The sequence below is a fragment of the Alligator mississippiensis genome, chromosome 1, assembly GCF_030867095.1.
Source record: "Alligator mississippiensis isolate rAllMis1 chromosome 1, rAllMis1, whole genome shotgun sequence".
NCBI classification, from domain to species: Eukaryota; Metazoa; Chordata; order Crocodylia; family Alligatoridae; genus Alligator; species Alligator mississippiensis.
The window spans coordinates 480,708,420-480,722,421 of record NC_081824.1 but is presented as its reverse complement, the minus strand read 5'-3'; the positions used below and the strand labels follow the sequence as shown (position 1 = coordinate 480,722,421).

Sequence of the window (14,002 nt, the reverse complement as noted above, 5' to 3'; positions counted from 1 at the left end):
GATGCCACCTAAAAGAAGACGTGGCGGGGGCTGTTCTCCAAGGGGCAGACACCGGAGCTGAAGGGCGGGCCCACCAGCAGTGGTACCTGTCCCTGTGTGACCGACTTGGGACCAAGTCCCAGCTCCAGGCCCCTCAGGGGCCGCTCGTGTAAGCAGGTCCGAGGCAGGGGGTGCGGTGCGGGCTGAGCCATGAGGTGCAGCCACATCTGGGCAAAGGCTGCAGCCAGCGGGGGCTGCTCCAGTCGGTGCCACCGCTCCGCGCCCTGCTCTGCTCCCGTGCCACTCCCACTGCTGCGGCTGCTGCCCCACGGGCAGGCACCAGATGTGGCTCCTGCCAGGTGGGACCTGCCCCCAGCCTGGCGCAGGGCGAAGTGACTGAGTTGGCAGTGCAGGATGAGTGTGGCTGCTGCCTGGATCATACACCCGGCATCAGTTCATAGGCCCAGCTCTGAAAAGTGGTTTGCATTGCAATTTGTTCCTTCTCAGGGTCAGGCCTGAGAGACTGGAGGCAGAGTGTTGTTCTGGCGAGGAGTGTGCCCCACGGGGAGTCGGGGTTTAATGTCTTTGCTAGATTCTGGTGGGCAGGTTGCGGGGTACAGGACAGAGTTGGCAGGTTTTGTGTTTTGAGCTGTAGGAAGGTGGCTTCAGTTCTGGTGATGAGGTCAGGTGCGTGTTTGACTGTACAAACCACCTTTCAGAGCTGGACCACGGACTGCACTTCATCAGCCTCCTGGGCAGTCGGTACAGAAACTCCTGGACTCAGTGCACACAGTGGAGTCTGGCACACTGCGCCCGGCCGGACACCTGACAGCCCAGGCACCTCTGCACTTTTACCGGTGCTCCTACACCCCCTTCTCCCCCTACCCCCCACCCAGCCTGTCCCTCCCCCCCGACACCTCCATTTCCATTTTCACTGACTGGCTTTCTCCCCTGCATTGTGGGCCAGGCCAGCCGCTGGCTTCTTTACTATTCCTTCCACCCACGACCCGCTGCAGGTACTTCCTCAGCCTGACGAAGGGGTTTGCAACACTAAAGCGTCCAAAGATACATTTTTTTAAGTACTCCTTTTTTTTTCATAATACATGTATAGACATAAAAACACAAGATAAGCCATCACACACCGTGAATAACATCATATGTCCAACACAACACAACACAACAGCTTTACTTCTCGCTGTCAATTCCTGTATGAAACGACAGGCTGTGTGACACTTCTGTGTGGGTACCTTTGATGCCGATGCTGATGCTACTGGCATTGAGCCAGCTGAGTTATTGTACCTGCTGTCAGGTAGAGCGGAGGAGCGGGCGTGAGGCTGTAGGGGAGGAGGAGGCCTCAGTGGGGCACAGTGCCGTGTTGTGCAGAGGCCCCAGCACCAGGAAGGGCACACCTTAACACACACACAGTGTCACCCACCCACATCACGAGTTTTGCCTGTCAGCAGCTTGGGGTGCAGGGCCCCAAACGACCGAGTCCCCCCGCGAGACACACACGGCTGGCCCAGCACGCACTCAGGCCTGGTCTAGGACACACACAGCTGCCAGGCTTTGTGGCCTCAGTACGAGCCACCACCCCTGCAGGTTTGTCCCCCCTGTGTTGTAACACACGGCCATGACATGCGTTTGGCTTTCAAGAATTTGGGGTGCAGTTCCCCCAAGCCCCTACACCAATCGTCTTAAAACATGGCACACTTAGTGCTCTCCACAGAGGTTACCATCCCTACCAATTTCATCCAAATTGAAAAAACACAACCAAGTTATAGATCTTCCATTGATTCCCCATTATACCCTGTGGCCAGATCGCCGAGGTGGCTCTGAAGCTTCGGAGCCACTTCAGCCGGATCGAGGCAGAAACCCGGTCTGGAGCTCCAGACTGGATCACTGCCATCCTAAGTGGCCGGATCCAAAGCCGGATCGGATCACTGCCGACTCGCACAGCCCTACTGCCGGAAGCAGCGCAGGGGACCCCGCGGTCGGAGGTGTGTTGGAGGGGGCATCTCCTCCCCCCGGTGCAGGGAGTGACCCCGGGTGGAGCTGAGTGCCAGGTCAGTGTCTGCCCACTGCTGCCGTCCCTCCGGCTGCTACGTCTCCTGTGTCTCGTTTCCAGTTTAACGGATCCAGGTGGAGCCTGCGCTGCCTCCGGAGGGGCCCAGGGAGGAGGAGTGGGAACAGCAAAAAACATGGAGCTCCAGCCCATTCACACCTTTCAAACACCTTCATTTCAACCTTGATTTAGCCCATAAACCTGCACTTATTTCACCCTTGCCCAGGCCTTATCTTGCCAGAGCAGAGATCCTTGCTGTGGGGTTGCAAACAGCTGGCATATGAAATGAGAGCAGCTTGGCTGCAGGCGGCCAGGGGAAGGGCTGGGATGTGGGTGCTGCTCGTTGCAGGTTGGGACCCAAGTCCTGCCCACTCTGAGCACCACAGCACTGGAAAGAGACCTCGGAGTCCTGCCTCATGCCAAAATGAACACGAGTCGCCATGTGACGAGGTCATAACCAAGGCTAACCGCACTCTTTCTTGCATGGGCAGGTGCACCACGAGCAGGTCTAGGGGTAACAGCGGACTTTAGCCGAGCCCCTGTTACCAAGGGTGCAACTAGGCAAAACGCAGTGACAGGTGAAGAAGGCCCGCGCCCCGGGAGCGGGAAGGGCTGACCGCCCCGCCGCACACAGGATCGGGGAGCGGTGGCAGAGGTTGCCCCCGGGCGCGGGAAGCGCGGAGCGCGGAGGCACGGCTGTCGGCGGCGCACCAGCGCGCAGCGACGCACGCGGCGAGTCTGTGCCGGGAGACGGGACAAGGGGGGAGACGCTCACCTCCGGGACAGGCCGCAGCGGGCGGGCTCGGGCCGGGCGGGAGCGCTGACCTGCGGGCTCCCGGCCGGGGTCGGCGCGGGACGGCTGAAGGGCGGCGCATTATTAGTACTCCGGGGGGTCATCACACTTCCCTCGGGGCAGGAGGAGTCACCGATCCGGCCGTACGGATCCGGGAGGGAAGGCAGGAGAGCTCGTGCCCGAGGAGGTGCCTGGCATGGCCAGAGGGGCAGCGTCTCCGGGCGAGGCTGCAGGGTAATACAGACAGTATTGTTAGTGGAAAATGCAGCACATAAATCACCTCTTCTTCTGCCCTATGGGCTTAACATATCATCTGAAGGGAAGGGCACTGGAAAGTAAGTGAAATTGTACCATAATCATTAGCAAAGGGCACAGTGTGAACAGCCGTGCTGATTTTCTTGTCCAGAGAAGCATTTGCTGACTGCGTGTTTTCCATTCTAGATGTTTCAGGACGCGGGCCATGGACAGCTGCAACAGCAATGCTTCTGCCAAAAGCTTTTTTCTGGTTGGGTTTCCTGCTCTTCAGGACTACCAGTTCCTGCTCTTTAGTGTGCTTCTCTTATTCTACCTGCTCATACTAGTCGGCAACATCGCCATCATCACGGTTGTGGTGGTCGACCCAAAGCTTCACAAGCCCATGTACTTTTTCCTAACGAATCTCTCCGTGTTAGATATCCTGTTCACAACCACGACCATTCCCAAAGTGCTGGCTGTGTTTCTGGTCAATGCCAAAATGATTTCTTTCCAGGCCTGTTTCCTGCAGATGTACAGTTTCCACGGGCTAGGGGTGACAGAAGCACTGATTCTGGTGGTCATGTCTTACGATCGCTATGAAGCCATTTGCAATCCTTTGCATTACGCGGTTAAAATGACCAAGAGGATGAACATCCAGCTGGCAGCAAGTGCCTGGATAACTGCCCTGATCATCCCGGCACCTGTCATGATCCAGACCTCTCAGTTAGCGTTTGGTGAAACCACCAAAGTTTATCACTGCTTCTGTGATCACCTGGCCGTGGTCCAAGCAGCCTGCCCGGATTTTGGTGCCACTTTTCAGACCTTCTTGGGGTTTTGCATTGCCATGACGGTCTCCCTTGTGCCTCTTACCCTTGTCATCCTGTCATATGTGCTGATCATAATCTCCATATTAAAGATCGATTCCAGGGAAGGTCGCAGGAAAGCCTTTTCCACATGCACTTCCCATCTGATTGTGGTTGGCAGTTATTATTTTTCCTTGGCTGTGTCTTACATGTCTTACAGAGCAGACATGCCTACTGATATCCACAACATGAGCAATGTGGTCTTTGCTATTTTGACTCCTTTGTTAAATCCCCTCATTTATACTTTACGCAACAGGGAAGTGAAAGAGGCAATAAGACAGTTTATTGTACTCAAGATCTTTCCTCCTTTTAAAAACATTTTAGTGCTTTAGGGCACATTTGCTTCAGCACTATGTAAACCTCTGCACTATTTCTGTTCTTTTGAAAGGGGATTAATTAAGACTAAAGTGGTTTGCAAAGCCTTCATTGTGGTCCTTGCAGTGGGATGAATGTCATGCAATCCAGTAGTGCTAACTATCCTCCTTGGGCTTGAAAAAGGGTAATTATATTGGGAATTTTGCTACTTGGATTGCTTTCTTCTCTGGACAACCACCTTCAATCATCATGTGATACCCTGATTATTGCAAAATCAGTTTAAGTGTGTGCAAGTGCCTTAAAATGTGTCATGGAATCATAGAAGGAGAAGGGACCTGTATGATCATCAAGTCCGGTCCTCTGCCCTGAGCAGGAAGTATTGGGCTCAAGTGAGCTCAACAAGGTGCTTGTCCAGCCTCATTTTGAACACCTCCAATGAGGGCGATGGCACCACCTGTGCTGGGACCATGTTCCAGATTGTGGTGACACCTACAGAGAAAAAGTTCTTTCTTATGACCAGCCTGAATCTACCCGCTATTAGTTTATGCCCATTGTTCCTCATCCTCCCTTGAGGTGCCCTCCTGAATAGTTGCTGTCCTGGTTCTTGATGCTTCCCCCTGAGGTACTCGTAGGCAGCTATCAAGTCACCTCTCAGCTTTCTCTTCCTCAGGCTGCACCGGCCTAGTTCCGGGAGTCTCTCCTCATAGGGTCTACCCTCCATGCCCTTAGTCAAATGAGTGGCCCTTCTTTGTACCCTCTCGAGCTTATCCATGTCCTTATTGAAGTGCAGTGCCCAGAAGTGGGCACAGTACACCAGCTGAGGCCTCACCAGTGCTGAATAGAGAGGGAGGAGTACCTCCCCAGATCTATTGGACATACAACAGCTGATGCATGCCAGAGTTTTACTGGCCCTTTGGCAGCCTCATCACACTGCCAAAAAGGACAGTAAAACTCGGGCGTGCATCAGCCGCTGGTCTATAAAGGAAAAAAAGCAGCTTCATAGAAAAGGGCAGCGTGTTGCACTGCATCTATTATCCCTCTGTAAATCTGGAGCAGGGGTGTGCTATTAGTTGAGCTGGAAGGCTGCTTAATGAGTTTTGGTGAGCCATTAAGGGCTTCAAGGGTAGCCCCACCCCTTGACAGGTGCTCCATCCCCGGTCACCATCTTGGGACTGGAAATCCCTCCCCGTGTCCTAGAAGTACTCTTTTGTGTGTGGTCCTTCTTGACACCAGAAAATAAAGAAATCATATACTAAAAAAAAAAAAAAAAAAATCAAATAAAATCAAACGTCTACTTTATTTTAATTTTATTTAAAAAAAAACATTTTGTCCTGATTTACATGGGGTTACCTAATGTATGTAGAGGCAATTGCATAATAGCTCAAAATACACTCTTACTCTTGTATACTGTGTGGTGGGGAAGGGGGTGTATGTGGGGTTGGGGAGTGGGTGTGTGTAACAGAGGGCCCTGGGCTCTCTGTTACTTTAAGGTAAAGACAGCCCAGCCAGGGAGCACTGCGGGGCAGGCAGGGTGCAGCAGCTAAAAGTTGCTAGGGCAACAGGGCAAAATGAGGCGGTCAGCAGACACCTGCAAGTGGTCAGCTGACTGGATGCAGGGAGGGCCCTGGGTGCATATAAGCCCAAGGTTGGGGCTGGCAGGGAAGTCTCTCCCTGGTTGCCACAAGGGAAGGAGCTCCTGCCCAGGGATGCTGGGCTGACTGCTTTGCTGCCTACAGGACCAGGGAGGCTCAGGGAGCATGCGAGGTATCCTGGCAGGGAGGCATGCTATTTCAGGGTAAGGGTTTGCCCCCTTAAATGGGAAGAGGGCTGCTACTTTGTTATGATAATGCTACAACTCAGGGGCTTATGTCATGTTCCTGTTTTTTTTACCAGTGGTTTAGGATGAGGCTGCAAGGGGAGGTAAGGAGGCCTCATTATTGCCCAGGGGGCACATTTCTGCCAGGGGTAGGCTCAAGCAGTTATTGAGCCCAGAGCGGACAGAGAGAGAGTGCAGCCGCACAGCGGCCTGGGGACCGGTGACTGGAAAGGACAAACTGAAGCTAGTGCCTCAAAGCCTGGTTCGATTCAGTGGGCCCAGGCTAGAAGGTGTAGTGAGATTAAAGTGGCAAAGGCCAAGGAGGAACAACATTTCTGTAACACTCATGAGGTATGGTACAGAGGAGGATTGGAGCTGCAATTAGCCCATAAGGCTTTGGGTGACCTGCCAGGCATAGCTGACTACAGAGGCCCAGCCAGGGACCTGGCACCAGTGAGGACAACTAGGGTGTCGGGGACACTACTGGGGGTTTTGGTGGGACCAGAGCTATGCAAAGGTCTGTGGGAAGCCTCCCTATTCATTTATATTTCCATCCAGGTGTGGCAGGCGAGACAGGAGGGTGCCCCGGGGGTGGAGCAGGACATAGTTGCAGAGCCAGCAAGGGGCATCACGGCCACCCCTGAGACCCTGATGTGTTACAATGTGCATGTGTGGTGTGGTGTGCAGGGTGTATGTATGGGGTGTGGGTATGTTAGGTGCGGTGTGTGAAGGAGGGTGGGGGGGTGTATATGGAGGGTTGCAAGGGTGGGGTGTGTGGCTGGGGTGGAGGTGTGGGTGTGCATGTTTGTGTGAGGGGGTAGGAGTGTGTGTGGGGGCTGTGGGAGGGTGTAGGTGCGTTTAGGAGTCTGGTGGGGGGTGAGGGGGTGTGGCAGGGTGTGGGTGTGTGGGTGGGAGGGCCATCTGCAGAGTCCCTGGCGTGTGCGAATCCCTGGAGCTGCATGTGGTGGCAGTGAGTGGGGCCAGCCCAGCCCTGCCCTACAGTGCAAAGGAGGCAGTCAGGCCCACAGGCTGCAGGAAGAGGAGCTCCTGGGAGAGAAGGGCTGCAGGAGACAGGCAGGGAGGCACCGAGGCCACCCATGAAAGCAGGGTTGGGAGAGCTGAGTGGGAAGTGTGGCTTCAGGTGACATTGAGCCAGGGTGGGGGAGATTCAGTTTGTGAAGCAGCTTGCTTGTGTTTCTGCTGCATTTACGCTTGGGACAGGAGGACCAGGTTGTGGCTGTAGGGGAGGAAGAAGACCGCGGTGGGGTGCTGGTGGGGCACTCTGTGACAGGTAGCCAGCCTGGGCTCAGCGGCCTGGCAGGCTCAGGGCTGGCCCATAGGACGAGAGTGCAGGACATGGCCAGGGGCCCGGATCACGTGAGTGTGAGACAGGTCTGGGGCCCAGGAGCCAAGGCCCGAGGCAGGAAGTCTAAGCTGAGGAGCACAGCCAGAACAGAAGCACCAAGGCGGGGAAGGCTGAGGGCCAACAGCTGCGTTGGGCCAGAGAGCCCACTCTCAATGAGGAGGGAGTAATATCGACGAGGCGTAAGTGTGACTACAAGGGAGGATGGAGCTGTGAATATAGCCCATAAGGGAACTGGCACCATGAGGCTCGGGTAGGGCCAGGAGGGCCGCAACTTAGAGCCTGAGGGGCAAGACCAGAGCCAGCTGAGTACAGGACATACCAGCTAGCTAAGTGAACTGGGTCTTACTCTGGGACTGCTGGGTGGCCTCCCTAGACACCATGAAAGTTCCCTCAAGGCTTGGATGGTGAGATCAAAAAGGGAGGGGACCTGAGGAGCCAGAGCGGGGCAGGAATTGCTCGGCCGCAGGGACCCTGGGGCCAGGCTCTGCCACGGGAGCCAGTGCACAATTGTTACGGGTCAGATGTGTCCACGTGTCCAGAGCTGCAGCGCTCCAGGTAGAGCAGTCTCCTTTTACGTGTTAAACCAATATGTTTGCATTGAAAATGGTTGGGGGGCTGGGGCACATGATTTGTGAGGAGAAACTGAGGGAAATGGGCTGACTTTGCCTGCAGAAGAGAAGACCGAGGGGGATTGAATAGCAGCCTTCAACTCCCTGCAGGGGATGCAAAGAGGATGGAGCGGGGCTGTTCTCAGTGGGGGCAGATGGCAGGACAAGGAGCAAAGGGCTCCAGCTGCAGCAAGGGGAGTTCAGGTTAGATACAAAGAAAAACTTTCCCACTAGGAGAGGTAGTAAAGCACTGGTGAAGGCTACCTGAAGAGTTGAGGAGTCTCCATCCTTGGAGGTTTTGAAGCCCCAGTTAGACAAAACCTGCCTTGGATGAACTAGTTGGGGCTGGTCCTGCTTTGAGCAGGGGGTTGGACTAGATGTGACCTCTCAAGGTCCCTTTTAACCCTCATTTTCTATGACTCTATGATCCCAGCTCTTCTGATCACCCCTCAGTTGTCCTTTGCTACTGGAAGTCTCAGCACATGAGTTTTTGGGTGATTAACTGGATCTGGGGGTGCTTTGATGGCTCCATAAATTATTTAATGAGACAAAGTTTGGAATGACATGGTTGGATGGGACAATCACCCAGTTAAGTCAATGGCCAACATCCAGTGACTTTCGATGGGAGCAGGCCGGCATTCCCCATGAATCATGACATTGAAACATTGGGTAACGTGTCATCAGATTGCAGACTCCTTAGTTCCAATATCTCCGTTTCATCTCCTTGACTGTCAGCATCTTCAATGTGATTTGCACCTATTGTGAACTCTGTCGCACCACTGAGGTCCCAAACCTGCTGGGATTGCTTATCATTAAAGTAACGAAGGCCATTTCAGTCTCTTAATTGAAGACAAAGAAAAAAACCCCAATGCTGATGTCACCTTTGGGGACTGCGATGGGGAAAACAACCAAGCAGTTTGTTCAAAAGACACACAGTCCTCTTAGTCGGGCCAGTTGCAGAGGCTTTGCAGCTGGAGTCTCGCGCCCATCATTGAGAATAAGCCTAGCCACAGTGAAGATCTTTTCATCACTTGAATGTGCAAGTGAGTTACTATTCACATGGCTGTATCACATGTTCTTACCTTTCAGTCTAACTACCTACTTCCTTTGCTTTAGCTTTTTGGATGGAAACCAGGATGGAGGGAAAGTTTAATACAATGAATATAAATAGGCAACAAACCAAGGCATTTTATTTGTCTTAAAAGAGAGCAGTTTCAGGACAATGCTAGTGTGCGGGATACTACATCTTGAAAGTTTGCATTAAATACTATAAAGCCGTTTGCTTTTTATAGTAGGGCTTTTATAATGTAAACTTTGATCCAAAATCCTTTGCAGAGTTGAAAGAGCAACACAGGGGGAAGCGAGTAATGAAGTGGTGCAGGTAGGAAGTGAGGAGAGAGAGCAAAATGCCTGGAGACTGCCTGTGTGCTAGGATGTGAACGAGAGAGAAACAGTCTGCTTGTTGTGTAGGGTAACCTCGTTCTTCCAATCTTTCTACCGAAGGATGAGTTGGCTTGAAGTCAATCAGAAATTTAATGACCTCAGAAAATTCTGATTATAACGGTATTTGAGACCAGAGCGAAAACATTGTCAACTCCTTGTAATTAGAGAATCGGAAAATTAAAAGGACTCAAAAGCTAAATTCACTTGGAGTTTAAAAAGGCTGAATGTCCATTTGAATCTTTTTTTTCTTAGAAACCCCATACATCTGCTATTTATCAGTCTAAAAAACCTATCGGCAGGAGTGGGAATATTTAGGCTGCACTGCCTGGAAGTCTTCCAGCACCACGCTCTGAGCTCCTGTCATAGAGAGATGAAGTACATACACGTCTCCTGGGCATCTCGTATCCCTGTTCTCAGAGCACAAGAGCAAGGGACAGCCAAACACGACTTATAAAACTCATAGAAGAAAATGCTTATCTTCAGATCACAAATGAGCATGGTGAACACTGTCACGGGGCAGTCCTTTTCAGGGAGCCTGGGCTGCAGAGCTCCCTTATCCCATCCCACCTAGATTAGCTAGGCTGCAGAAAAGGGGGCTGGAGTTGGAAGAGCTGCAGAGGAAGCTGGAGTCTGATGATAGCTGGAGTAGGACGGAGAATTTGGGCTCTAAATAATGAGACTTAGATACTCCAGACTCCTGCAATGGTGGGCCTGAGCGCCCCAGGAGCAGCGTACTCTTTGGGGTGGCTAGACCTCAGACTATTACTCTCTTCTGTCAGGGAAGAGAGGAAGGGAACGGGGAATCAAGACAGGACCCAAGGTTCCCCAATCGTCCCACTCTCCATAGGAAACCCCTGGAATAAGTGACAGATGCCAGGCAGAGTTTCAAAGATGGACCCACGAAACACTTGAGAAATCAGTGCCCTCGGCTGGCGAGGCAGGAGGACAGATCCCAGTGCCAGGTGGTAATTAGGAAGCTCTGGGCTCAATAACTGCTTGAGCCTGCCCTGGGCAATCACATGCCCCCCTGGGCAGTAATGAGGCCTCCTTACCTCCCCTTCCAGCCTCCCCTTGCTGAAGACCTGGGAGCGAAGAGGAATAAAGATGGTCCTCACAACAGGCAGGGTGCGCAGCCAGAGCCCTCTGCACAGAACAGGGCACCTGAACACGGCACCTGCCACGGACCACAGCAAGGGGTGTTTGGAGGGGACGGATGTGGGAGCCCAGGTCCCTGGTGTCCGGGATGGGACAGGCAGAGAGCGGGTTTGTGTCCCTGGCAAGAAACTACAAGCCCTTGAACAGCGCGGAGCAGAAACTCCAGCACCTGCAGTCAGTGCGGTGCTGCATACGGCAGGTACAGCAATCCCGTTAGCAGAGGGGTGGATGGGAATGGGACACCCCAGCAAGTACCCCACAGTGTCACGGGCTCCAGCCCCAGCCCTGGTGAAGGAGGGAAGAGGCTGAGGTTCCTGAGCGTGTCGGCACCCAGAAGAGATGCTGCGGGGGCTGGCAGCTTCCAGCAAGGGGAGGCAGTGGGGTTTGCTCTGCCCATGGAGAGCACTGATTCCAGAACGGAGGATGCAGAGTTTATACCAGGGCAAGGGGGAAATCCCTCTCCGGGCAACTTGAGAGCCAGGAGTGGGCCATGACCCAGATGGGGAGAGCACAGAAAGGTTTCCCAGGAGAAGCAGGAGCCCAAGGAAAGACACCGCGGTGGAGGAGAAAGAGAGAGGCTCTGGGGGAGCGGGTGAGAGACAGCAGGAGCCCCAGGGAAGACGGAGGGAAATGCACAGGCACAATAAAGACTGCTTGTTTGCAGCAGATCGGTCTGCTGTGCTGTTTGGGAGGTCTGGCCGCCCCTCTCTCACGTGAGGAGGAAGACACCCCATCTTGAGCGCTGAGCAAAGAGGGACCTGTCTGGGGCCACGGTGCTACAGGGAGCCGGGGCAGACAAGAGCAGGGGCTCAGAGCCGGAGCTTGTCTCTTTAGAAGTCACCCCAGGGCTGGCTGCCCGGTGTCCTCACTGCCAGCAGACAAGGCTTCTTCCCGGGGAGGCTTGAGGCAGATTTTCCCCTGACAAGGGCTGATCCACGACCCTCTACAGACCCTACAGAGCACTGAGAAGTGTGGGTGCAGTAGGGAGCAAACCAGTCCAGACGGGCATCCTGCGTTGGAAAGACCAGGTATCTCGGCTGACTCCCATAGCAAGTGAAGCCCATTTTTCCAGCTAATTGGGTGCGGTGGTGGTACCAGGTGAGTCTCGTCTCAAGCAGGAGAGCCTCAGCCTGCTCTCTCACACTGCCATGGCAGTCGGGGCCGGACGTACAGCGGAGAGGCTCTGATGCCAAGATATGTGGAAGCAGACAGTGCCGTTGGTGGAAATGCAGCACAAAATCCACCTCTTCTTCCACCTTTTGCACTTAACATATCATCTGAAGGGAAGGGCACTGGAAGGTAAGTGAAACGGCATCATAATCTTTAGCAAACGGCACAGTGTGAACGGCCCTGCTGACTGCTTTGTGCCCAGGACGTGCTCGCTGACTGCGTGTTTTCCATTCCAGATGTTTCAGGACGCGGGCCATGGACAGCTGCAACAGCAATGCTTCTGCCAAAAGCTTTTTTCTGGTTGGGTTTCCTGCTCTTCAGGACTACCAGCTCCCGCTCTTTCTTGTCTTTCTCTTATTCTACCTGCTCATACTAGCCGGCAACCTCGCCATCATCACGGTTGTGGTGGTTGACCCAAAGCTTCACAAGCCCATGTACTTTTTCCTAACGAATCTCTCCGTGTTAGATATCCTGTTCACAACCACGACCATTCCCAAAATGCTGGCTATGTTTCTGGTCGATGCCAAAACGATTTCTTTCCAGGCCTGTTTCCTGCAGATGTACAGTTTCCACGGGCTAACGGTGACAGAAGCTCTGATTCTGGTGGTCATGTCTTACGATCGCTATGAAGCCATTTGCAATCCTTTGCATTACGCGGTTAAAATGACCAAGAGGATGAACATCCAGCTGGCAGCAAGTGCCTGGATAACTGCCCTGATCATCCCGGCACCTGTCATGATCCAGACCTCTCAGTTAGCGTTTGGTGAAACCACCAAAGTTTATCACTGCTTCTGTGATCACCTGGCCGTGGTACAAGCAGCCTGCCCGGATTTTGGTGCCACTTTTCAGACCTTCTTGGGGTTTTGCATTGCCATGACGGTCTCCCTTGTGCCTCTTATGCTTGTTGTTGTGTCATACACTCACATCATTATCTCCATATTAAAAATCAACTCCAAGGAAGGTCGCAGTAAAGCTTTTTCCACTTGCACCTCCCATTTGATTGTGGTTGGCACTTACTATTCATCCATTGCTGTGGCATATGTCTCGTACAGAGCACGTATGCCTATTGATATCCACGTCATGAGCAACGTGGTTTTTGCTATTTTAACTCCTTTGTTAAATCCCCTCATTTACACTTTACGCAACAAGGAAGTGAAACGGGCAGTAAAACAGTTCATTTTTTCCAAGATCTTTCCTCTTACTAAAAAGATGTAGTTGTAGCAACAGGGTTTATTGTTTTACCATTCATTTGTCCTCTTCTGCCGTGGACGGATCTCTGAATGGATGCACTCCTTCCACCCACTTTAGTATTAGCTCATGTCCAAGCGTACACAAGTGCCCTAAAGGAGCTGTATTTTGACAAGTGCTTTGTAAAAAAGCCCAGCTCGGTACTCTCTGTATCTTATGTCTCCATGACTCTGGATCAAGCATGTTCTGTTTCCACGTGGAAACAACCCGACCAAAGAGCTGAATGTGAACTTGTCCTTTCCTTTTCAGGTGCAGAAACCTGTGAGCCATCTCCATCGACCACATATAATGGCTGTAATCGGGATGTAATTTAAGACAGGCTTTCCTCATCAGTATGATTTTATCCTCTGTTTACTATTAAAACATTCGATTACCCCATTCATTTTTTTTCTTCTGTGACCCAGTGGAAAGAAATTAAATGATCACTCCTAAATAATAAAACGCTTGGCCATGCTTACGTGTCACCCTTTTCCTATGTATAAAGCAGTAAGGGCATGAACAGATTTAACATTTGTAGCTCTCCAAGTACCTTGGAGGTCCTTCAAAAAAATCAAGGGACAGATATCCCCACCCAATGAGATCTTTCTAACATGCCCATCCTCAGAAAGGATCTTTCTAATATGCCCATCCTCCATGTAAAGCACCTCATTTTACATCTGTATCCTCCAGCAGAGTATGATAGGTCAGTCCACCAGCATCCCACAGTGCCCTGCAGCTATCGTGTTCCCCATTGCCCTGCTCCCAGGTGTTGCCTCTATAGTTCACTGCAAGTCCACTGCTCTGGGGACCCAGGACCTGCCCAGCGTGTGGCCTTGCCTATATGCAGCCAAGCACAAAGACACCACTGTACCCACCCCTTGTTGGCCATCCATCCAAGAACTGTTTCTGGGGTGGGCAGCAATATCAAGGACCCTCTGGGCAAGTCACCAATGGCCCCATGCCCATGATGG

General features: G+C 52.6%; 2 protein-coding genes across 2 annotated transcripts; both read left to right on the top strand.

Annotated features, from left to right (window-relative positions):
• The first annotated feature begins 3,294 nt into the window (after positions 1-3,294).
• LOC132249544 (olfactory receptor 2AT4-like) lies at positions 3,295-4,263 on the top strand. The gene has a single exon (XM_059724900.1). The coding sequence runs from the start codon at positions 3,295-3,297 to the stop codon at positions 4,261-4,263; it is 969 nt and encodes a 322-aa protein (XP_059580883.1).
• A 7,734-nt stretch (positions 4,264-11,997) lies between these two features.
• LOC132248865 (olfactory receptor 2AT4-like) lies at positions 11,998-13,023 on the top strand. Its single transcript, XM_059723359.1, has one exon. It carries the CDS (start codon positions 12,060-12,062, stop codon positions 13,017-13,019), a length of 960 nt encoding a protein of 319 aa, XP_059579342.1. The 5' UTR covers positions 11,998-12,059; the 3' UTR covers positions 13,020-13,023.
• Positions 13,024-14,002: the final 979 nt, after the last annotated feature.